This window comes from Drosophila innubila (assembly GCF_004354385.1).
Source record: "Drosophila innubila isolate TH190305 chromosome 2R unlocalized genomic scaffold, UK_Dinn_1.0 1_C_2R, whole genome shotgun sequence".
Classification (NCBI taxonomy): domain Eukaryota; kingdom Metazoa; phylum Arthropoda; class Insecta; order Diptera; family Drosophilidae; genus Drosophila; species Drosophila innubila.
The window spans coordinates 2,879,619-2,904,283 of NW_022995374.1; the positions used below are offsets into that span (position 1 = coordinate 2,879,619).

Here is a 24,665-nt window from a genome sequence, read left to right on the forward strand (position 1 = left end):
ATATTAATAAATTGTTTAGTAACAGAATTGAGCTTTGACTTACCAACGCCAAGACAATTAATGCCTACATTATAAGAACTATAGAACGGATTGTAGCAAATGAAAATTAGGCAACTACAACAAGTCAGAACTGCTTGAAAGAGCAGCCACCATTCCAAGTAGTAAATGTTCTATATAAGTAAAAAACAGAGATCATAGTATTATACTAGTATGAACAATTCTTACACGAAAATCGGCCAACACAATTAATGGAGCGGAGACCACACATGGCAGATATAACGTATATAAAGCATATGCACCGTAACACTCCTCGGCATACTCTTCACCTTTAATATTATTATTAATATTATTAAAAAAACAACTAATTATCTTTATACAGACATTTTCTTACCTTCTGGGGGCTCGTCAGTGTCGCAGTCATCGTAGCATCGAAGAACAAATGTTACGATGACAAAAAGTAAGAAAAAATTGTAGATTAGTGAAAAAGAAAGCGCTACAACACCTACAGATTTCCAAATGGAACACATCTTTAGCCAGGTGCGTCTATAATCCCAAAGGTGTACTGCATTAATGCCGAAATCCGTTGACCTTTAACACAGGTACTGAACAAACTTTCGACTAAAATTAATACGAGAACATTCGGTTTATAAATGATGCAATCAGCCTGATCTATTTATCTAATCCATGTGCTATTAGCCCCATCAGAGTGGATTAAAACATTATATACCATACATCAGCATCGGTAGAGCTGCAACAAAACCAAAGAGGAATACCATCTTCAATAGAACAACCCTAAAATGAGTACCCGACAAACTTATCGCACTGGCAAATGTTTCCATCGCAGGGTAAACAAAGTGTACAAGTACCGTGTACGAAAGCTCGAAGGTCAGACGACTCCTATAATTATAATAAATAACAACTGCATGGCCTTAAAGTATTGTGTGTATTTGGTTTTATTGTATATATGTATATAAATACGTTTTAAATGCTTTATTCATTTAAGTTGTATGCAATTCGAGTTTGTCTGTTAACAATATTGAATTTGTGTGTTATTTAAACTTCAAGAGATTTCAATTTAAAAATATAATGATGAACAACTTTCTATGTATACATATATGAATCCTTACATATCTGTATATATATATGTATAGATATTAAAATATATTCTTTTGGACACTTGTTTATATTTTTTTCAACTGGTATAAATTTACATTTACATAGTCTGTGTGTATAGCGAATCTTGCTCTCATCAAATTGTAACTTTGCCTTTAACAGTGTCTGTATATTGGTATTGTTGTATTTTTTTTTTTTTAATTTTTAGCTTTGTACAACGACTTTGGATTCGTTATTATCGTGTGAGTTAAGATTAAGAGCAATTAGATACTAAAGCGATGGTTAAACAACATTTAAGCGTCTTATACTAGGTATTTCTCGTTAATTCTTTTCTTTGTTGTTGTTTCAATTCAAATCGTTTTTTAAACAAATAACTTAAATGTTCAATTTTCCAACCAAATGGTTTGCTTCAATTATATTCTTAACATTTTTCATATATCTTTCTGTGCGTTCTACGACAATACATATTAAAAAAGAATTAATGCGAATGTATGTGTGTTGTGTGTGTGTATGCGTGTTTGTGTGCGTTATGTTGTTTATGGGCTTTTATGTTTGATGGCAATTGTTTAGTAGCCATTGCGGCGCTTGTAGTTGCGCACATTGTTGGCCAAACAGCAGGCGAAAATGAATCCAACGAGCTGCAAAATAATGATTTGATTAATCAACATACTTCAAATATAATTACTGAGGATCAGATCAACTCACCTCAACGACAATCAGGCCAATTCCAGCATACTTAGCATACTCAGATCTACCGGACATGACGCTTATAAACTTGTCGTGGCAACCACCATAAATGTTTGATATATTCAAGCAGCTGCCATCACAACAGCTGGCTGGCAAACCTCCACTGAGAAATTCACTTGCATAATCGGTAGCACCACTGCGACCACAGCATTTAAGCTGAAATAGATACACATTCCATGATTAACAATGGGGCAAATAAATTAGTTAATGACATTCTTACCGTTGTCTGTATGGCATCAAAGACACCTCCTTTACGTGACTCACGGGACTCCCAGGCCTTATCAATAACTTCACCCATGGCCATGTTGAACTTATCCTTATGGGTGAACAATAGCACAACGATCGTCAATTGCAGAATCAGCAGAACCAGCAGGCAAACAGCATAGCTCATAGTCATGCAGACGGATTCGCGGATGGCACCACAGCATCCCAGGAACGATATAAACACCACAATCGAGCCAATTGTAATCAATACAATTGGTAGAAGTGCCTGGGGTGGGAAACCGACCTGTCCATTTACCTCAATGGTGCCAATGCTATTCAGGATCAATACGCCAAATACAATACCCAAAATGCCGATAATCTGTAAAATGCAGTACAACAAATTTATTTGTAAATATTTGTTCATTTAATGTTTTACAAATTTATTTATTTATTATAAGTTTTATATACATTTTAAAATATACTTTTGTGGTATAAGGTATGTGGTTTCTATACCCACTAAATCATGTCAAAAAGGGTATATTCACATTGTGCAGACATAGAAAAGAAACAGAATAAAACATTTTCGACCCTATGAAATATATATTCTAATTGGATCATTTTTTACAATACAAATAAATGTACAAATAATAGCTGTTTTAATTTTTAAAGCAAAAAAAGCTGCTAAAACTGTCAAATGGGTATTCCTATAGTCGGGCTCTCGACTATAGCCTTATCGAGTTATATATTGTGAATTATAATATCAGTAGCACTTTTCATTTATTATATAACTAAAAGCGTATTTTCGGATTCCTAATCTCACACAAAGTGTGTGAATCATGCTCAAGGGTTCTATGAGAATCGAAAGCATTGTTTCCATTACTTCCAATAAGTAGAGCTGACTCAGCTAAGTCTACTTTTGTGGGTAGAATACGTGTATAACTGCAATAAATGGTTCATTTAAATTTGCAGTCACAGTTGCAAGATTGCGTTAATGTTGTTTAATTAAAAACGAAGCATGTGTATTTAGATGGCAAAGATAAATTATAACAAGCCTTAATTACTGCTGAGCCCTCACGAACCGACCTGATCTGACCTCAGGGATAATGAGAGACAGAAGTCGTGGCGAATTTCTATTAACACCACAAAGCTTACGTAATGCAAATAATGCTTGTTGCTTTTATTAAGTTTAGTTAGAATCAAGGCTGCAAACCTTCAAAATTTTGATAAAGATTTGGTTCTGCGGTTCGATCCATAAAACAAGACTTCAGTTCGGTTCGCGAATTGGTTTATATAGCTCCTGAACCTTGGTTCAACTTCATACAATAACATATATTTTTATTGTTATTTATTTGTCTCTACATTTTGAACTAATTAAATGTTTTGTTTTTAAAGAAATCAAATTTTCATGTTAATGTACATTTTTTTGAAGATTTAAATATAACTTTTTTTAATCAGAAGTCTCAAATAATTGCGTAATATTAGAAAACCATAAAAATTATGCAATTATTTGTTTATTTGGTTAAAATAGTCATAGGCACAGTGGCAAACTGATGTTCTGATAAGATAAGCAACATCCCATGATTTGATAACTATGATAAATGTCTTCGGAGGAAATTCAGCTGGCGACTGAAAGTTCAAGGTGCACAGCAATTGACGTCAAATTTATGTAAATTGTAAAATTTGTATTGTTCGTGTTGTTGTTGTTGTTGTTGCTGAGCAGATTTGCACACAAACAACAACAAAGCAACAAATGCATTTTGCTCAACAATTTTGATCTGTGTGAATATAAACTGCCACAATAACAACAATTGTTCACCAATTAATTGAATTTACTTGATTTAATTATAAGCACTTGCATGACCAAGCATGTTCGTGTATAAATCTGTATCTGTATCTGTATCTCTCATTTTTGTATCTGTATCTGTATCTGAGTGTGGGCTGCTTCATTTCACTCATTAAGCTCAATGTCTGAAATTCTTATATGGCACTTTTTGTGGGCGGTCTAAAATATAAAATATTGCATTGAATTGAACGTCAAAAGCTAAGAACATTTCGAGTATATTGTTTAAATCTCTGGCATAATTGACCCAAATAAGCTGCGATGAGAGTTTGCCAGACAAAAGCAGAGTCTGTTAATTGCTCCACTTTCCCAAAAACAAAAACATTTCCTAATGAAAACATCACGTGCAAACAGCTCAAATGATTAAGGCCTGTCTCTGTATTTTGAGTACTAGTAGACAGATAATATCTACAACTAAAACGCTCGGATGACGTCATAGTTATGGCGTCTGCATCTGTGAAGAACAACCCTCAAGTGTAAGCATCAATTGCAATAAATAAATACGCAAAATGTGAAGAAAAAGGCAGACATAACCACACCCAAAAATGAAAGCGAGACGCGACACAACGACGCCGAATTCTGTTCGGTTGCTTTGCGGCTTTTATTGCGTGTATCTCGCAGTTATCACAGAACAAAACAAGAGCACAACAAGTGCCGACGTTGAGATACGAGTCTCATGTATTTTGGATAGTACTATACATGATTGTGCAACAGGACGTATGCGTGCTACGAGCGAGCAACATGTGACATTTTGATGGTAAGCGTATCGCAGTTTAGAAAATAATTGCACACTACATTTGTTTTTATAGTTGTATATCATGGTAAAAAATAACCAGCGAAACTAACCGGAACTGAAATCGTAACCGAAATAAATTCTCAGTAAAGTCGGTTGTGGTAAAGTTGCTAGCTCAAAGAATTGACCAACTTCCAACTGTCATAACTTGATCAACACTGAACCGATTTTCAAGCGGAATGTCATTTTGGTCATGATTTGGCCTCTAAATTTATTCTGTATTCAATTTTTGTTCGTTTAGAAAATTTAATTACTTTCGACCAAGATTCGATTTTGATGCTAAGGGTCCCCCCTTTGAAATTTCGAAAATTCAAAATTTTAAATCTCAAGTTTTAACTTTTTATCAACTCCTTATATCGTAATTAGTATAAAACAACACTTTAAACTTGATTCTGAGACCTTTCATTTTTTTGTAAAAAATCATGACAAATTCGATAAAAATTTTGACTTGTAAAGTGATAAGATCCAAAGTCGGACCAACTTCAAACTGTTATAACTTTGTCAAAACTCAACCGATTTTCAAGCGGAATGTCATTTTGATCATGATTTGGCCTCTAAAATGATTCTGCATTTAATTTTGTATTATCTAGAAAATTTAATATTTTTTCGACACTAAGCCATCTATCATTCAATTTTCCATACCTACCCCTTGACATTTTTTCAAAAACTTCCATCTCTCATAACTTTGTCAAAACTCAACCGATTTTCAAGCGGAATACCATTTTGATCATAATTTGGCATTTTAATTCATTCTGCATTTAAATTTTATTAAAGTTTTAACAAAAAATATTTTCCTCTAGATTCTACTAGTCATTGATTTCTATGCCTTTTCCCTTTGCAATCTCGAAAGAAATTGTTATTTCGGGACGTACCGGAACCGAAACCGTAACCTATACGGGTTTCGGTTTGATTCCCTGAAAAACACACACCCACAAAAAACTAACTTATTAATTCTTGAGAAGTTCATACAACAGCAATTATTATACAATTATTTTAAGTCAATTTTTGCGGTTTTTGTATAATTTCGCAACAATGTTATTATTTATTTTGTTAGCACTTGAAGTGCTTGCTATAACTATGCAAATTGAGTCACTATTACTACAGCTGCGAAGCCAAGAAAATACAAAAATACGAAACAGAAAAAAAAGAAGAAAAACAGTCCCTCAGTCAATTACTTCATTAGATTCGATCCCATGAAATTCAATCTTAAAAGTATTAAACGCAAAGTAATCATTTTTCAAAACAAAAATAAATAAGCTGAATATACCCACGATATCTTTATTTACTTCTGATCAAGTTTTGTCACAGTTGAGCTGTTCTGTTCAACTTTATAATTAAAACATTATAAACAAGTAGATAATTCGTAGTTGATGTGTGACAACATTCTAACACACTCCCGAGAGTTATAAAAATTATATTAGTTTAATTTCCCCAGTGTGTTAGTGTTCACGCAATAAAACGCAGCTTTTGAAATTATTTATAACTCAATTACTTAAAAAAAAGAAGGAAAATTCATCATTTCAGCTTTGCGGTCAGAGCAATAAATGGGAACAAACTCAATTAATGTCAATTATTTAAAACATTGCAAGAGCATTAATATTTGTGCGTTCGAAGTTGAGGTTAAAAGACTGTAAAAATCAAGTAAATTTGTTGACTCAGCAAAGTATCGTAACAGCAGAGAATAATTCTGAGAAGTTGTTTAAATAAAACGGTGAAAAAGTTAATTATATGTTGATAGTAGTAATTTTTTTGAGTTTCCGTTAGTAGTCAGAAAATTGAAAAACTAAAGCTGCAAACAAATGTAGATTTTATTTTTTCAATAAAAAAAAAATCAGAAATGCAATTCACTTAAACCGGTTTAACCTCATATATAAAATTGTTAATTGAAGCACAGATAGCAAAAAATGGCTTTGGAGCTCAAGTTCTAACTCACATTCGTTACTCAACAGTCAAACGTGTTGGAAATACAAAAATAAATATCTCGAAACAGTAAATGAATCTGGGTAAAACACACATGACTCTCTGTCTGTTTGTAAATATTTATGTACATAGGTATTGTATTCACCTGTATCTGTATTATTTGTAGTTTCCCTTTGTATTTAACCAACCGAATTGCACAATGTTTTGCTGCTTTCTCGACCGTTACGATATAATTTCGTATACGCTTGCCTTAAATCATTTTATCTTGAAGTTTATAATACTCTACAGTTTATTTGCTAATTTTAGTTTTTTTATTTTTAGAATTTTATCAGCAAAGCATTTTGTTAAAATCATTCAAAAATTTAATTATTTGAAGCAAACTTGCTAAAATTTAATTAAACATCAGTTGTTTGTCTGTGTAGCCTGCAAGAGTATTTAAACTTCGAAAAATTGCTAAAAGTTGTTTTTCCTGTTTGTTTTTTTTTACTTTTTGTCTGGCCAAGTGACGCTCAAAGGCGGCTTTTTGTTGTAGTCTGTTAATTTGCTTGCCTTTACTGTCAAGTATGTTATATATACACACACACACACATACACTCTTGGAGTGTCTGATTCAGATATGTATCTATACCTGAGCCGGGACTGCACGTGTAAACAAATTGTACTTATTCCACCAGTTGAAACAGCAACATAGCAACAAGTTTGCTCTTTTTTTGCTGACATTTTTATGTACATATTTCGTATTTTGTATTTACTTATATTTAACTTATTTATCGTATTTATGAATGTTTTTATTTCGTTTTCGTTTTCACATGGCGTCAGTTTGCAAATGTATAATATAAAATGTATATAATGCGAGTATGTATGTTTTTTAGTTGACAATATTTTTTAAGGTGCGTTATTTTTTTTTATTGTTTGTATGCATAAATATTTGTGCTAATTAATATTTCAAATGCGCTTCAGACGCGTAGCCATTTTGTTTGAGGTCGTCAACAAGGTTAGTAGCTTTTTTTTTTGTTGTTGAGTCATACATCTATTGAACAGAACTAAAACACGTCAATTGCCAATTGTTAGTTACATATATGTGTCAATATATCGGTATCTGTGTGTGTCTCTTGTGTAAATCATCTTATCAGAATAAGGTGCAGATTCTCGGAAACTGAATCATTTTTTTACTGTTGTTAACTTTCTCAAATGACATCATAACACATTCATCTTGAATTCTTGGCAATTTTTAATAAAGCAACGAGAGGATATTATGTGTCCACAATATGCTTAGTAAACCAAATCTCAAGATCGAGTATCTATGCTAGCTACAACAATAGCAAACAAATGATTGGAATAACAGCTCATAAACATTGAAATTGATTAAGTCGCCTCGAGAGCTCATCTATTGTAATTGTATATATTCTTATAATGTGCACAGCAGCTCAGTCCAACTCGTCAGATACAGATACAGATACAAATACTAAGAGATACTTACACATACATACTAATTGCATGTGTGCGTCTCTCTGTTGGCGTTGGGAAGCTGAATACATATATACATAGTACATATAAAGTGATGATGTCATAGTCGCAAACGATGCCAAACCAGAGACAACGACTACAACGAATAACAAGTTAGCTTTGGGGAAACCGATCCGTATGTTATTCTTATTCAGAATGCTTTGAATTCTATGAAATGTATAATCAACAAATTGGCACGTCCATATTGAAGCATATTCTGATTAAAACTCGACAAACTGATTGCTAATTCACTTTCGATTATTCCAACATATTATGGGGAATTTTTGCAATCGATAAAGACTTTAATATTGCTTGATTTACTTACCGACACGATCGTATTGAATATGAAGAGTATATATTTAGCCATAGACGTTCCGCAATCCATTTTGTTTGATTTTTAGTTTCCTGCAATGCATTTCAGATAAACAGTTAAATGATATAATGACAAAGTTGTTGTTTTGTCTTATTTAAATAATGTTGCAAACAAACAAGTTCGAATTATGTAAAATACATGTATTAATGGACCCATTTGTTGTTATATAAGTCTGAATTATCATTTTATACGGTTTTAGTTAATTAATTTCATGCAACGCTCTCATAAAACTAAAGTTCATTTGGTGGAAAGTTAACTTGTTTACAAATATATACAAATATCCATATCACAGCAGTTTTTATTTGCCTAATCTTAAAAAAATATTTCGAAATCATTCATCATCATCTTATGAGTTTGTGTGATTCCCCTCTGTTCTCTTTTGTGAATCTTTATGTTTTTTTTTATACAAAAATACTTTTTATGTGCTTTATATTTGTACTTCCTTATTAGTCACGCGTATTATTTTTATTCTTAGCCCCCAAAAAAGCGAATTGACCTTAGGTAGATCTCTGAAAACAACGACATGAATAATAAAAAAAACTATTATTATACTTTATGTTACTTGAACTTTTACGCGTGAAATGACACCCAATTAAATAATATAATAACTGACTTTTAAACAATTAGATTCAGTTGAAAATTTAACACATTTACGCCGTAACATTATATTATCTGGGTATTTCATCCGGGTCGTCACAGCAACCGTAAAACCAACAACAAAGTTTCAATGGAGTGGCTAGCAACAACAATTGTGTGTTGGTATGCGTATCTGTGGGATTCGTCTTTTATATTCATAGAAGAAAAATAAAAGTTCACTGCACTCATCACACAGACAACAGCCAACAACAACACGTAGTCATTTCCTTTTTATTTTTATACAATTTTCTTGTGTTTCCTTTATCCGCACAGAAGCTGACATTTAAAGTGCGTCGTATGTTTTGAATATTTGTTTTGTTTGTGCTTTCTGCACATTCCGTTTCCAACCACTTTCACACATGCCGTTTTTTTCAGCCAGCTGCCAATGCAGCTGCAGCATCCTATTATCTCAGGTAGTCAAAAACGAGAGCAGTGCTTTTGTATGTGTGTGCAAGCATATCGCATTCAATTATTCTGTTAGCTGCACATTTGCCACTTAATACTTCAAATTACCTTTTTTGATATTTCACAATGCTTATGCGCGCGACACGTCCGACTCAACGAAAAACTGTTTTTAAATTGTCAAGCAACGCAGTCAGACAGAACGCAGTAAGAGATAAAGGGTTGCCACCTGGCTCAAAGGCTTGCCACCTGGTCCAAAGGCTGCCAGCCCGCAACATTTTCTGATTTGGCAGCTCGTACCATAATGGTACTACCACTTTGGGTACAATGCCAAAAATTGTAACTGTAATTTAAAAATTAAATAAGTTTTTTTTATTTTTCTTAATTTTGAAGTTATAATTTTATTAATTTTTTCAGGATTTTTGTTCATAGTATTTTTGATAATTTTTTAGAATTCATTTTGTAATAAGCTTCAAACCATCATTAAAATGAACACCTTTATTTTTATCGAATTTCGATTTTTAAATTTTCATGAAGTTATTAATTTATTGCAAAGTTGCTGCATTAACTTAAATTTAATTTTACGTTACTCCTCATTTTCAATTTGCTCCTCACTTAACAGTATCACAATCTGCAAAAGCGTGTAATTTTAATGGCAGTCTGTTAACTAACAGTGTTTTAACAGCATTAACGGCAATAGTTTAAATTGAAATATTTTATTTATAAATGTATTTGTAAATACAAATCGTTTATCGCAATGCATAATTACATAAAAGATAAACAAATTGACACATTTTTACGTTATTTCGATTCGCTTTATTTATTTATAGTAACACAATTTCAATAATTATTACATTTGCAAATACATAAATACATTCATATAGTAAAGGAAACATGTGTAAACGAGCAATATGAGAGATATCAAAGCTGGAAATTGACATTCAAGGTATACCTTGTTGTTTATATACATATATTTAAAAAGAAATTGGTTAATAATTTTGTCTTCTTAGATTGTTTCGTGTTTGATTCGCCAAGCAGCAAGCAAATATGAAGGCGACCAACTAAAAGAAACGAAATTGTTTATTAATCAATGCAATTTTTAAGTCTTATGTGTGAATTTACCTCAACTGCAAGCACTCCCAGACCAGCATACTTGATAATGTTCGCATTTGTGTCCCATAAGGAGTCAACAGCCGACTTGCAACCGGGTCTGAACATCACAGATGTCAAACTACAATATCCGTTATTCGGGGAATCACAGCAAGAAGCGGGATAAGTAGTACCATAATCTGCGAATCCGTGCAATCCACAGCATTTCAACTAGAAGACATATAAACACTTGTGAAACAGAATAACTATATGAAAATAGATATTAAAAACTTACCGATCTCTGCAAGCTATCCATTAAGATACCATCTGAACTTTTACGTTGATCCCAAATCTTTTGCACAACAACATCCAGAGATTGTCGTATTTGGACGTGATTCACCCAAACATAGATGATCAGAGCGATTTGGCATAAGAACAAACCCAGCATAACGATCGAGTACTAAGTAGAAATATGAAAAACTGTGTTATTAATATTAAAACAGTTAGGAAATTAAAAACACAATCTACCATTGTAAGTCCACAGGAGTTCTCGCGAATAGCACCGCAGCATCCGAGGAATGAAACGAGGAAGATAAGACATCCCAGGACCAGGATTATTATAGCCACACTATTTGCAGTAAAGGTTTCGTCGACGTCCGAGAAGTGCTTGATTTCCGATACCATAAGCGATCCAAATATAATGAGTAATATTCCGCATATCTATAAGAGAATTGTAATGACTTTTATTATCGCTGACGAATTTACTGAGATTCCCTCTTTGGCAGAAAAAAGTGGGTCGAAGTCTGATTGTGTAACAATTACATTATTGTCTGATCGACTTTAAACTCATTATGGAAGCTCTAGATAAAAAAAAAACCATTATTGAAAGTCTTATTGTACTCTGAAAACTCCCTCCAAGGACGGAGAAAAAGAAAACAGCGATAAAAAGAACAATTATAAAAAGATACTGATTAACAAATGAATGTCAACAAATACTAAAAAAAGAAAGAAAAAAAAAACAATTTTCCATCGGTCCAGTCATCACAACAAATAAGCGTTACTCATCGCAATATCAGCCAATCAAGGGTCTTTTCTAAACATGCAATTCCAGCTCATTTCATTTGCTGCAATTACGCTGAACATTGGCATGTAATATATGAAAATCACGACATTCCCAACAAAAATTAGGAGCTTTTTTATGTCATCAATAGATAAGATAAACGGCGTACCACTATCCAAAATACAATTCGAGAACCACAACTCGATATATACACCTTCTCACATATTTATTTGTGAATACAGACAAGAAAGAACACATGTTTAAGTCGCAGATCGAGTACATATATAATGTTTTCCTAGAGATAAGATTCTAGTATGCAAGAATACAAGTATTAAATTGCAAAAACACAAACAGACCTTACCAATTAACTATTTCTTATCGGAAAAAACATTTGCCAATTCTTACCACAAATAATATATTGAATATAAAGAGCACATATTTAACAAACACTCCACCGCAATCCATATTGCTCTTGTTAATTTATAAAGAATTTGCGGTAATTATAACTATTATAACTGGATAGTTTCAGTTGCCAATACTTACTGATATTTTTCGAATTCATACAGTTAGTCTCTATAGGCTACGCTGAGCGAGCTTTTTGTTATCGCCAATTGTAGCCAACTTTTCGAATTTCGAATTCGACATGAGCAATGAGAAAACTAAAGCATACTTTTGTGCATTTTCACAAAAAACGAAAGCTGCCGAAAGCTCTATTTAAATGGGAAGTCCCAATATTGTATGATATTGAAAAAGCATACTTATAGGGTTAAATATTTTTTTTGTTAAATTCGATATATTTAAATAGTAAATGTAAAGTAAACATATGTAGAAATATGAAATAAATATATTTTTATTGTACAAGTATTTATATTTATTAAACAATGATAAAAACAAGTATATTTTTGATCTATTTTAAGCCATTCCAGCATTCGATCTGCGCATGCTGTTGGCCAAAACAGCAGCCAACAAGAAAACTAAAAACTCATAAATGCAAATACCTAGACCCGCCCAGCGAATAATGTTGGTGTTATCGGTCCAAAAAGAGGTAAATTTCTGATTGCAACCTTCACGGCTCTCATAGATGTCAGCAGGGCAGCTCTGGGCACGGTTGGTATCACCGCAACAGGTGCCGGGCACAGTTTGGCCCCTGGTGAAATAGTCCGAGTAGTTGACATCACCGCAGCAGTCAAAGGTCAGCTCCAATGCACCCATGGGATAACCATTCGCCGAGGTGTTCTCATCCCAAATCGTATTCACCAGATCACGCATATCCTGCAGGAAGGACTGACGATTGACAGCGACCCAACAGGTGAGCACCAATTGCAGCACGAAGAGGATAAACATCAGGGTAGCGTACTAAAATATAAATTCATATAAGTTCATATCCATACTGATATATACACTCAGTAAAAAATATTACCATCGTTTTAGAAATTCGCCTTTAATTAAACATCGCCATAATAGTAAAAAAAATGTGTATTTATCGGAAATATTTTTCTTTTTTATAAAAAAAAACTGAACTTTTAAGAAATATCATTTCTAAAATATAGATAAACGGTTTTTTTGATTGAGAACAATTTAAAGGCGAATTTCTGAATTTACGGACTAAAAACGAGTCATTTTTTTCTTAGTGTAGTTTTTCATAAGTTTTAACTCACCGTTCCAGTCAGACAGGCATTTTGACGCCATGTTCCGCAGCAGCCAAAGAAGGATACGATGAAGATGAGCACGCCAAGAACGGTAATACATATGGGAATGACATTGGTGTCCATCAGCTGTTCTATTCCATTGAACTGATTAATGTGAGAGAGCATTATCGAGCCCAGCACAATGAGCAGGATGCCGACCACCTAAAAAAAGATTACATAATTCTTTAATAAATTATATGATATAAGCATTACAACACTTAATAAATGCCTCATAATTTTCACCTCTTCATTCTTATCATTTTAACAAAACTTGGACACTTTTAATAATACATCATGCAAGTATGTAGATTGTGCAATTATCACTATTCATTTATCATTTCATATCACAGTTGTATTACATGCATGTACTTCCCAAATGACTCAGACACATTTCATGCCTCTTCGTTTCAGCGCTATCAATGATAAATTGCGATAACAATATTGACAAAAATGGTTTTGTACTCTGTATAATGATAGTAAATAATCCTTTGAGCTCTCGCGCATGGGCAGGTAAAATACTAAGTATTTTGTTAAATATGTTAACTGCGAAATAATAATATTTCGCAAAGTTATTTGAGCTCATCAAACCTTTATAAATAGAAAGCTAAATATGCTGCATTGTTCCAATAAGTTCTTTTATTTTTAAGCATACTTTAGCATACACAGTATTGTATTAGAAGTATTGGAAATTCTTTTAAAATAATTAAAATTTTTAAATGACCAAAAATTGAATACAGAATGAATTTAGAGGCCAAATCATGATCAAAATGACATTCCGCTTGAAAATCGGTTGAGTTTTGACAAAGTTATGAGATATGAAAGTTTTTGAAAAAATGTCAAGGGGTATGTATGGAAAATTGGATGATAAATGGCTTAGAATCGAAAAAAATATCAAATTTTCTAGATGATAAAAATTTGAATGCAGAATAAATTTAGAAATCAAATCATGATCAAAATGACATTCCGCTTGAAAATCGGTTTAGTTTTGACAAAGTTATGAGATATGAAAGTTTTTGAAAAAATGTCAAGGGGTATGTATGGAAAATTGGACGATAGATGGCTTAGAGTCGAAAAATATCAAACTTTTTAGTTGATAGAAATTTAAATGCAGAATCAATTTAGAGGCCAAATCATGATCAAAATGGTATTCCGCTTGAAAATCGGCTGAGTTTTGACAAAGTTATGAGAGATGAAAGTTTTTGAAAAAATTTCAAGGGGTAGGTATGGAAAATTGGATGATAAATGGCTTAGTGTCGAAAAAATATGAAATTTTTTAGATGATACAAATTTAAATGCAGAATCATTTTAGAGGCCAAATCATGATCAAAATGACATTCCGATTGAAAATCGGTTGAGTTTTGACAAAGTTATGAGAGTTGAAAGTTTTTGAAAAAATTTCAAGGGGTATGTATGGAAAATTGGATGATAGATGGCTTAGAATTGAAAAAATATCAAATTTTCTAGATGATAAAAATTAAAATGCAAAATGAATTTAGAGGCCAAATCATGATCAAAATGACATTCCGATTGAAAATCGGTTGAGTTTTGACAAAATTATGAGAGTTGAAAGTTTTTGAAAAAATGTCAAGGGGTATGTATGGAAAATTGGATGTTAGTTAGCTTAGAATCGAAAAAATATCAAATTTTCTAGATGATAAGAATTTAAATGCAGAATGAATTTAGAGGCCAAATCATGATCAAAATGACATTCCGATTGAAAATCGGTTGAGTTTTAACAAAGTTATAAGAGTTGGAAGTTTTTGAAAAAATGTCAAGGGGTATATATGGAAAATTGGATGTTAGTTAGCTTAGAATCGAAAAAATATCAAATTTTCTAGATGATAAGAATTTAAATGCAGAATGAATTTAGAGGCCAAATCATGATCAAAATGACATTCCGATTGAAAATCGGTTGAGTTTTAACAAAGTTATAAGAGTTGGAAGTTTTTGAAAAAATGTCAAGGGGTATGTATGGAAAATTGGATGATAGATGGCTTGGAATTGAAAAAATATCAAATTTTCTAGATGATAAAAATTTAAATGCAAAATGAATTTAGAGGCCAAATCATGATCAAAATGACATTCCGCTTGAAAATCGGTTCAGTGTTGATTAAGTTATGACAGTTGGAGGTTGGACAACTCATTGACCTAGCAACTTTACCACAATCGTACCGGTTCAAGCACATTTTAATAAATATTTTAGAATCTGATTTAAATTAACTGCTGACACAATGTTCCTTTAATTTTATTCCATATAATTATTATTTGAATATCCATTGCAATGAAACTCACCAAAAATACTATATTAATAATATATAGTAGAATGTTAAGTAATCCAGCTAAGCAATTCATTTTGAAGCAGTTTTTGTTATACTTTAAATTAAATTTACAATAATTTATCGAATTTTTGATTTAATTTTTATATGGGGAATAGTTGAAGATAGTTTTGCAAATCGATTTTTATTGTTTTATCGCGTTTATTGTCAACGCGTCGTTTACTGAAGTTCGATTAGACTGGACGCCGAGTTGTGCTACCGTTCTTAAATGAAATGAGACCGAGTCGTATCTAGATATTTTCATTTGGATATCTTATCAAAATGGTCATTTGTATTGATAACGCGCACAGGTGAATTGTGTTAGGTCTTTGTCTCTAAAAAAAATATATATATATTTAGGGATATGAGTGGGCGAAATAGATAGAATCATTGATAAGGTCTGAATCATGCAGTCGCACCGAAAACCAGCTGCTATCAGCTCCAAAATAATAACAAAATTGATAATGAATTCTGGGAAACTTTGCTTAAAGTTGTACTTAAAATTATCGCCCTAGTACCTTGTTATTGGCCAAGAACTATTAGCCACAACTAAAAATAAAGGCAAAAAAAAAAATGTGGTTCGATAAGATAATTAAGCTGATATGTGATAGATCATAAAAGCGACAGAACTCAATTAAATTTCTTTGTAAGTATTAAACCTATTTGTTTATTGATTATTTATGGCTTTGATGAACATTTTGGCTGGTGATCAATGAATACGAATACGAATTTATAAAGCGTCTTTATCCTGAACGCTGCTTCCTCATGGCGCTGGCCAAACAGCAGGAAATTACGAAGATGCCAAACTCGAAGAGGGCTATGATCAAACTGCTCCAGCGAATGAGATCCGTGTTGGAGGACCAGAAATTGTTAAACTCTGTACGACAGGGAGGACGTGTCATATAGATGGCCTGCTCGCAGGTTCGGGAACGATCGGAATATCCACAGCAGGAGGCGGGCACGTTGCCATTATAATCCGCAAATCCTTCTTTGCCGCAGCACTTGAACTGCATTTAGATAAAGCTATGTTAATATCGATCTGTACATTATTCATGTAATTACTTACAGATAACTGCAGTGCATCCATGGGATATCCGTTGGCGGAATCATTTTGCTTCCAGGCCGTTTCCACCAGATTGTTCATTTTGCCCAAAAAGTTATCATTCTCCACAAAGATCCAGATGGATAGCGCCAATTGCAGGGCGAACAAAATAAACATGCAGACAGCATACTATAAATCAAAAGAATTAGATTAGTTTTGTCGGTTACTATATCAAAGGTTACTTTTTTTTGTTATAATTAAAATTTTATATAATTTATATTTTAAATTGAATATTGTGCGTCACAAAATTGGATATCAGAAATTTTGGGGCATGCAAAGACTTTCATCACTTGACTATTACCTCTTGCAGAGGTATTTCTGCAATTTATTACTTACGATTGTGGTGCAGCAGGCATTCTCTCGGATGGTACCGCAGCAGCCAAAGAAGGCGACAATGAAGATGACGCAACCAATGACGATTATGGAAATGGGAATCGTCTGGGCATTCACCGAATCACTAAAGGATCCAAAGGTGCCAATGCTGGACACCATTATGGAACCGATCACAATCATCATAATTCCACCGGCCTGTAAAATTGGTGTATAATAAACATCATCAGTTCACTTGTTGCGCAATTCAGTTGTGGATAGTCCAGTTGCGAGTACTTACAACAAATACCAGATTGAGGAAGTACAACAAGTACTTGAACATCGCGGATAGGCAATTCATTTTGATAAGTTCGTTAATATTTTTCGTTTATTTTCGAATAATTTAAAGTCCGTTCGTTACGACTGTTCGAGTCGAAGTAAAATAGCTCTGCTCAGATCTGGGCATTATTAATGAAAATTTTAGCTCCAACAATTGGAATTGCTTAACTTATCTCCACACTTATCTTCACATAACAACAATTCGCGTGCAATAGATCTATATACAAAAAAATACTAGCTATGTACTAGTATGAGCTTATCAATGGACCTTATCGGATTGTACTCAGATACAATGTACCGGGCACACTCTATATATATTCGTAGTACCCCATATAATAATCTTTATGGTTACAGTTATTATTTGCTGGAGAACTCCAACTTATGACAGCTAAAATCTCTGACTCATTGACAGACGTTATCAGTTTATCTTAGTTGAGGACCTTGTCACTTTGGGGGGGCATTGACTATGTAGGTTCAGATGTTGATTCATCCGAATTTCGAGTAAGAATTTTCCATTAGTGTTGCGGTCAACTTGTGAACTTCAATTAACGTCAAGTTATCAACCCTATAATCGAATTATCTTCCACTACATGGACAGGTTTCCCTATTGCCTGGCATGACTCAAAATCTGATTATCAAGTGCAATTTTGTTTGCTGGAAATCACAAAAAACCAACACATTACGGGAGTCCCCAACCATATCGATATGATTTATTAATAACCAACCAAAATTATGCCTATTGGCGAAATATACTTTCAATGTGCACTTAAAATTATATTTACTTAGTTAGTGGCAGCTAGTTAAAGTCACTAAAATGCCGATTAGGAGCATTAAAGCTATCATAATTATAAAAAAATAACTAATCTCAATGTGCGACCTATCAGTAGCTTTTGTGGTATCAAAAAAAGGTATCCGAAGGTCTCAAAACTATTGTGACTGCTGTAAACTGGTATGCTGGACCGGCAAATACCCTATTATTCCGATTGGTGCTCTATCTGACTTATAACACTCTCAAATTTTATATAAAATAAATATTTTTGATTTTATATGTACGTATATTATGGATTAAAAGAGCTTCCGCTTAGAAAGATAATACCCACTTTTATTTATAGGGTATAGAAACAGCTAACAAGACCCACATACCTAATATATAGGCCCCTTATATAGTTTTCTAATAGATCAAACGGAAAATGATAGCCATGTATCAACTTTTTCCGCCCAACTGAAGATTGGATCATCATTAATTTTAAATCAAAGTTAAAAACGCAAGAACGTACAAATAATTAATGTTTTTATTGCAGTTTGTATAAATAAAAAAGTTGTTTACATATTCATTTAATTTGTACAGCAAGAAATAGCACAATAATATGAAAATTGGTGCAGATTAAAAATATAAATTCCAACAGTTATTGTTATAAAAAAATGTGCGTATCAAAAAGAATCGATGTTGAGATTGTAATGGCCATTTAAATACTTGTATGTATAATTTGTAAAAGTTTTTGGGCAACATTATTCGTACTTTCGGTTTCATTTAAACATAGTAAGGCAACGTTGACATCTCCTTCTTGGATGTTTTCGATCTGGATGCGTCGAATCCATTAATAGTCCGCCCGGCGTCGATAGTTTCGAATGCTGTTCGCCAAACAGCAGGCAAACACAAAGCCCACAAACTGTGAAAGGAATCAATTTAAAATAAGATCCAATTCCGAAATACCAACAACTTACCTCAATGGCGGCAATAACCAGGCCGCTGTACTTGATCGCGGTGCTGTTTCTGTCCCAGTAATCGACAAAGGCCTCCTTGCAACCGCGACGATAAACGCTCTCCGGGCCACAGTGGTTGGGATCCCTGCAGCAGGAGGGCGGGAAGTATCCTTGGAAGGCATAATCGGTAAAGCTGCTGCGACCGCAGCACTCCATCTAAAATCATAGTTGAAAATTATAATAATAATAATTATCAGGGACTGTAATTTTATTATAAAACTCAAGAAATAATCATTATTTTATGAGTTTTATTATTTTACTTATAAAACTTAAAAATAAAACTCAGGAATAATCATTATTTGTGATTAATAATGATTATTTCTTGAGTTTTATTTTTTTGTATCAAAAATAAAACTCAAGTTGTTATTTTAATTTATAAAAAAAAATTATTATTATTAAATAACTATATTTTAAAAAATATAAATTTTTTTTAAATTTTTTGAATATTTTTTTAAATTAAAAAGTTGTTTACTGACTAGAAAAGTATATAAATATTGTCCATATATTTCTTATAAAAAAGTTCGCTCCTCATACTCATAGTATCCGTAGATGATCGGACTCAAGTTGTTATTTTGATTTATAAAAAAAAAAAAAAAATTAAAATGAAATAATTATATTCTAAAAAATATAATTTTTTTTAAATTTTTTGAATAATTTTTTAAATTAAAAAAATTGTAGACTGACTAGGAAAGTATATAAATATTGTATACATATTCCTTATAAAAAAGTTCGTTCTCATACTCATAGTGTCCGTAGATGATCGGTTTTTTTCGCACACTTTGAAACGGTTAACGGTTATTTGCGTGCACTGTTATTTACTCTCCCTATTAATTATTATAAATTATAATCTTAAACTTGTGGGCAGCTTACGCTTTTCTGTATGGCATCCATGTAGTCGGAACGTCGAGTGCGACGTTCCCAGGCCTTCTCAACCACATCGCCCATCATAACCAGATATCTGTCCTTCTGCAACCATATGTAAATGACAAACGCCAGCTGTCCAATCATCAGCACAAACAGCAATATGGAATACTACAAATAAAAAGATACAGTCTTATTAAAAACTATGCCAGATGAAACAAGAGTCAAGTACTCACCGTCATGGACATGCAGTAGGATTCGCGAATGGCGCCACAGCAGCCGAACCATGAGATCAACAATATAATCGTGCCCAGCACAATCATTGTTACGGGCACCTGTTGAGTGCGCAGTGCCTCGGTAAAGTCATCGACATTTTGGATGTTGCTGAAGAACAGGGCTCCAAACACAATCAACAAGATGCCGCATATCTGTGTGGAAAATATGGGAAAATATGGGAAAAAAGAGCTTTTAGTTTGTGCACCTTACAAAATGTTTATTGGGTATTCGCTAGATATAAAAGCTTTTGCTAAAATAACATTAAAGCTTTCGCTTCATTCGAAAAGCGCCATATTCAAATTGAAACAAATTTATTTGTACTATGTTAAACCATGTTTTGTATTAATTATGATTGAATCTTATATTAATAATGTTTTAATTTCAAAATGTATTTATTTAATAAAATCATTATTAAAATACAAAATCAAAATAAGTTTACGAAACAATGAACACACCTCAACAACTTAATTCAATTTAAATCTTGTATGCAGCAAAACCAACCGTTATAAATGAATCGGTTACTAATCGGTTATTTCGGTTTTTCGGTATAATAAAAACGTCTTGTTTCGGTTAGGGTTTCAATCGGTTAATACCGGTTAAAGGTTACGCTTCCGATTACGACTTTCGACCCTTGTTATAAGTTAATGAATAATAAAAATATAAGTTGCAATTTGGAAAAAAAAAAGTTTATTTTACTTTAAAATGACAAAGTATTGAGACAAATTCGAAAATTAAAAAAAAAAATTGAATATAAATTTTAGAGAGTCACTTCTTTGAGTCTAAAAATATTAGCATGCGTTACGTGCAAGTTTTCTAAAAGATATATTGCCTCTGTTTCTACAACTATCAAATTGAGTCTATTTCTATCATTTGTTATACGAACTTTCTGAATCGTTCGAATAGCTTATCAATTGGTATATCTAATCAATATTATAGGCAATCCAATTAAGTAATTTAGATTAAATGATAACCATAACAAATAAATATGCTAAGAGCAACTGTGTTTGCATTGATTTTCTACGAATGACGTCAACAATTGTTATTTACTTCTAGATGAATTGAGGTTTAAATGAGTAATATTCTAAGGTATTGATCAAACAAAAGTAAAATTCAAATTGTAGGGCTATAGAACTAATAATCACAATTTTCACCCAGTTTTTAAAGCAATTAATGAGAGCCTGACATATTGACCTATTTTAATGATGAGTATTTGAACCAATTTATGCACAAATTGAATTAAGTTCAGACGGAAGACAAATAAATGAATGAAATAACTACGGGTACGAGTACGAGTGTGAGTACTCGTAATCCAATACTCGTATGCGTGTTAACCCACAGTTCATGACAAATGAGTTCAAGTTTGCTGCCCAATTTCCATTTCCACATAATTTTTCCACAATAAACAAAAGCGTGAGGAAATGCAATTTTCTGACAAATGGACTGTGCGGCAAGTTCACATTTAATTAAGGCAGCTATTTTAGGCGTTGACGCCTTAGACAGACAGACAGACAGACGGACAGACAGACAGACACCCTCGCCCTCGACATCTATATAATTGCGCAATTTTCCATTTTACATTGCACAATTTTTGGCTGAGTTTACGTGACTAGACTACAATATTCGAATTATTAGTAATCTTTACATTGTTCGTAATTCAAAAGTTTCCCAGCCCACTCTATAAAAATGCCTTTATATATGTGTGTATATTTATATAAATATTTTAGACTTGAAACTGGTTTTTTGGGTACAGTTCTCAGTCAACATGGAAGTCAAACAATTGCAAAACAAATGGAAATATCATTGTTAGTTGGTTGGAAAGAAAACCTGTTGCGATTACTCGTTAACCTCGTGCAACTGGCCGCTCTAAGAAGTTCGAGAATCAAAATAAACAACAATAATATCCAATCTATAATCGCATATGTTTTGTATGTATACTTGACTAAGTCATAGCCCAATTTTAATAACAAGTTTCGCATTGGGATGAGCTCCAAACAAAGATTTTTTTGAATTGTTACATTCCTCGGGTAAACCGGTTTGTAGTCGGCCTGACTTCACTTTCTTAAAAGCGTAACAAAAACAAAATACAGTAAAACCTGACTAAAAAGTTAATACCTATTTTTAAGATAAAATTTCATATAATTTAAATATTTCTATATATATATTTTCATTAAAAACAAGTCACTAAGCATATTGAATTTAATTTTTTAACACTTTCCGGACTTTTTTAATGAATATATGAGCACGTACGTATGTATGTTACAAAACCTGTTTTATATTGAGTTACTTATGATATCATACAAACAAAAAATTGGGCTTGGCGCAACAAATGAAAATGAAAATGGAATTATAAAAATAAGCAATTATCTGTATTCAGAATACGATTTTCTTACTCACCGAGCATAGCAAATTAAATATAAATAATATATATTTGACCATAGATATTCCGCAACTCATTTTGATCGAGATTGAGATTCGTTGGAACGCTTGAAGAACTGCAACTGTTTTCTGTTCTGTTTTTTTGAAGAGAGCACATAAATGAGTATGAAATGAAATATCAAGTATACGTAACAAATATGTATTTAAACGTTTTATTTTGAATCATATGTAGCTATGTATAAAAGCAGAATGCACTCACACAAATGCGTCTAGTAATAACTCATACATACACATTCGCACATATTTCATACCAAAAAAAAACAATAGCAACAATTGTTTATAAAAAATTCTGGCGTTCCTGCGAAAATTCACAGCATTAGCACGTACAGTTTTGAATAGATTGGGATTACTACGGCGTCTTATAATTAAATTAACAAATATCTACGTTCTGCACCGAGCTTATTTACTAAAGATGGAGAGACGTGTATGTATATAGTAAGTGCCACCGATCAGCCGATCAGCGCACTAACTCTGGCAACAGCTTTTCCTTGGGCAGCAGTGATGCCTTGAGCTGATGGAAACGCTGCCAGATGTACGGATAACGTGATGCCCAGGTTAACCAGGCTTCCTTGCTGGCCGTGCTGCTCTCCACCTGCCGCAGATGCTTATAGTATTTGTTGTTCCTTTTAAGAGCCGATGCCACATCCTGTGCATATTTGGCAAAGCTTAATTTCAGCAGCGTCTCGGACACATCTAGAAGTCTGTTGCCCTTGGGCGGATGTACCAGACACAGCTGGCAGACTATATAGTCTTGGGACTGGCTCTTGTTCAGTGGTATAAAGGTCGCTTCACGTCCAACCAGACACTGTTGCAGCCAGGAATAACCATTGGCATTGACCCGCACACCTGGCAGCTTCACGGGCAGCAATTTATCGCGACTTGTGAAGATTGGCAACAGTGGACGATGCTTGATTAGCAGCAGTGTATCCTGATCGCGTTGCTGTACACCACGTATAGTGCCAGTGTGCATAATACGTTCGTTGATAATGCGTTCGGGTATATGCGAGGGTTGCTTGAACTGTCGCACCAGATAAGCAGGCTTGCGCTTCATATAGGCAACCAGCAGCATCAGGGTCGAAGTGCCATAGATTGCCAGTTCACTGCCCACTGTGTCGCGTTCCAAGTAATTACACAATCCATGGTACTTCTCCAAGAGTAAGCCTTTGACTTTTGTGGGCTCCATTTCGTTATTGGTATTCAATTAAGTACACTGGCGCCTATGCAGGGGGGAGGAGGGTGGTAACGTTGAGTATTTATGCAATTTTAATGACATCATTTTACTTTTTATGAACAGCAGCGGCAACGTCCTCCTTCTTTTCGTTCTATACGTTCTATACTTATACTACACGTATATACATGCGCATATATGTTTGTGGCTAATTTTGTTTTGAGACTATTGTTGTCATTCGTAGGTTTTCTGAATGTTTTGCTAAGAGAGAATAAACGAAGCAACCTAACAAGCTCACGTCAGATAAACTAAATTTGACATTCACGCTTTGCCGGCGACGCCTAAGTGCAAGTGAGATGGCAACTGAACGCTTAACGATCTAGCTATGTTTTCCAACACTTGAAAGCTAACGTCTTGCAACACTTTAAGATCTGTACAGACACACATACACACCAATGCAAAAGGCATTCAAAAACTCACACACACACCTTTGCGTTATATTTTCCGTTTTTTTTCGAGTTGTTTTGCGCGCGCTACGTTATGAACTGTTGCCTTTGTCGTTAGAGACTGAGGAGATCAGACGCCACAACAACCGCCTGTTGCTTCATGCGGTTGCTTGGTCGGTCGGTCGGTCACACCGACTCACATCAATGAGGCACGTTGGCGTTTTTGGCGCTCGGCTCCCACAAGGTATTTGTGTATGTACATATGTATTTATGTATGT

The 24,665-nt window shown here is 33.4% G+C and overlaps 6 protein-coding genes across 7 annotated transcripts; all 6 read right to left on the bottom strand.

Moving 5' to 3' along the window:
• Window positions 1-954: 954 nt before the first annotated feature.
• LOC117784685 (leukocyte surface antigen CD53) lies at window positions 955-9,758 on the bottom strand. Of its 2 annotated transcripts, XM_034622488.1 has the most exons (5): window positions 9,646-9,758; window positions 8,449-8,528; window positions 2,081-2,443; window positions 1,819-2,016; window positions 955-1,751 (listed from the first exon to the last, which is right to left on the bottom strand). In XM_034622488.1, exons 2-5 carry the CDS (start codon window positions 8,506-8,508, stop codon window positions 1,680-1,682), a joined length of 693 nt encoding a protein of 230 aa, XP_034478379.1. In that variant the 5' UTR covers window positions 8,509-8,528; window positions 9,646-9,758; the 3' UTR covers window positions 955-1,679. The 2 variants fall into 2 exon arrangements, with proteins under 2 accessions (XP_034478379.1, XP_034478380.1); XM_034622489.1 differs by lacking the exon at window positions 9,646-9,758 and having other exon boundaries at window positions 8,449-8,530.
• A 577-nt stretch (window positions 9,759-10,335) lies between these two features.
• Window positions 10,336-12,240, bottom strand: LOC117784686 (23 kDa integral membrane protein). Its single transcript, XM_034622490.1, has 5 exons — window positions 12,089-12,240; window positions 11,152-11,343; window positions 10,919-11,083; window positions 10,657-10,854; window positions 10,336-10,595 (listed from the first exon to the last, which is right to left on the bottom strand). The coding sequence occupies exons 1-5, from the start codon at window positions 12,146-12,148 to the stop codon at window positions 10,524-10,526; spliced, it is 687 nt and encodes a 228-aa protein (XP_034478381.1). The 5' UTR covers window positions 12,149-12,240; the 3' UTR covers window positions 10,336-10,523.
• Window positions 12,241-12,515: 275 nt separating this feature from the next.
• LOC117784684 (23 kDa integral membrane protein) lies at window positions 12,516-15,892 on the bottom strand. Its single transcript, XM_034622487.1, has 3 exons — window positions 15,664-15,892; window positions 13,342-13,533; window positions 12,516-13,039 (listed from the first exon to the last, which is right to left on the bottom strand). Exons 1-3 carry the CDS (start codon window positions 15,721-15,723, stop codon window positions 12,596-12,598), a joined length of 696 nt encoding a protein of 231 aa, XP_034478378.1. The 5' UTR covers window positions 15,724-15,892; the 3' UTR covers window positions 12,516-12,595.
• A 433-nt stretch (window positions 15,893-16,325) lies between these two features.
• LOC117784687 (23 kDa integral membrane protein) lies at window positions 16,326-17,557 on the bottom strand. The gene is made up of 4 exons (XM_034622491.1): window positions 17,399-17,557; window positions 17,125-17,316; window positions 16,753-16,917; window positions 16,326-16,693 (listed from the first exon to the last, which is right to left on the bottom strand). The coding sequence occupies exons 1-4, from the start codon at window positions 17,456-17,458 to the stop codon at window positions 16,430-16,432; spliced, it is 681 nt and encodes a 226-aa protein (XP_034478382.1). The 5' UTR covers window positions 17,459-17,557; the 3' UTR covers window positions 16,326-16,429.
• A 1,332-nt stretch (window positions 17,558-18,889) lies between these two features.
• On the bottom strand, window positions 18,890-24,591 carry LOC117784689 (23 kDa integral membrane protein). The gene is made up of 6 exons (XM_034622492.1): window positions 24,430-24,591; window positions 22,732-22,847; window positions 20,298-20,489; window positions 20,071-20,232; window positions 19,162-19,356; window positions 18,890-19,106 (listed from the first exon to the last, which is right to left on the bottom strand). The coding sequence occupies exons 2-6, from the start codon at window positions 22,789-22,791 to the stop codon at window positions 19,035-19,037; spliced, it is 681 nt and encodes a 226-aa protein (XP_034478383.1). The 5' UTR covers window positions 22,792-22,847; window positions 24,430-24,591; the 3' UTR covers window positions 18,890-19,034.
• LOC117784683 lies at window positions 22,899-24,401 on the bottom strand. Its single transcript, XM_034622486.1, has 2 exons — window positions 24,055-24,401; window positions 22,899-23,990 (listed from the first exon to the last, which is right to left on the bottom strand). The coding sequence occupies exon 2, from the start codon at window positions 23,954-23,956 to the stop codon at window positions 23,231-23,233; it is 726 nt and encodes a 241-aa protein (XP_034478377.1). The 5' UTR covers window positions 23,957-23,990; window positions 24,055-24,401; the 3' UTR covers window positions 22,899-23,230.
• Window positions 24,592-24,665: the final 74 nt, after the last annotated feature.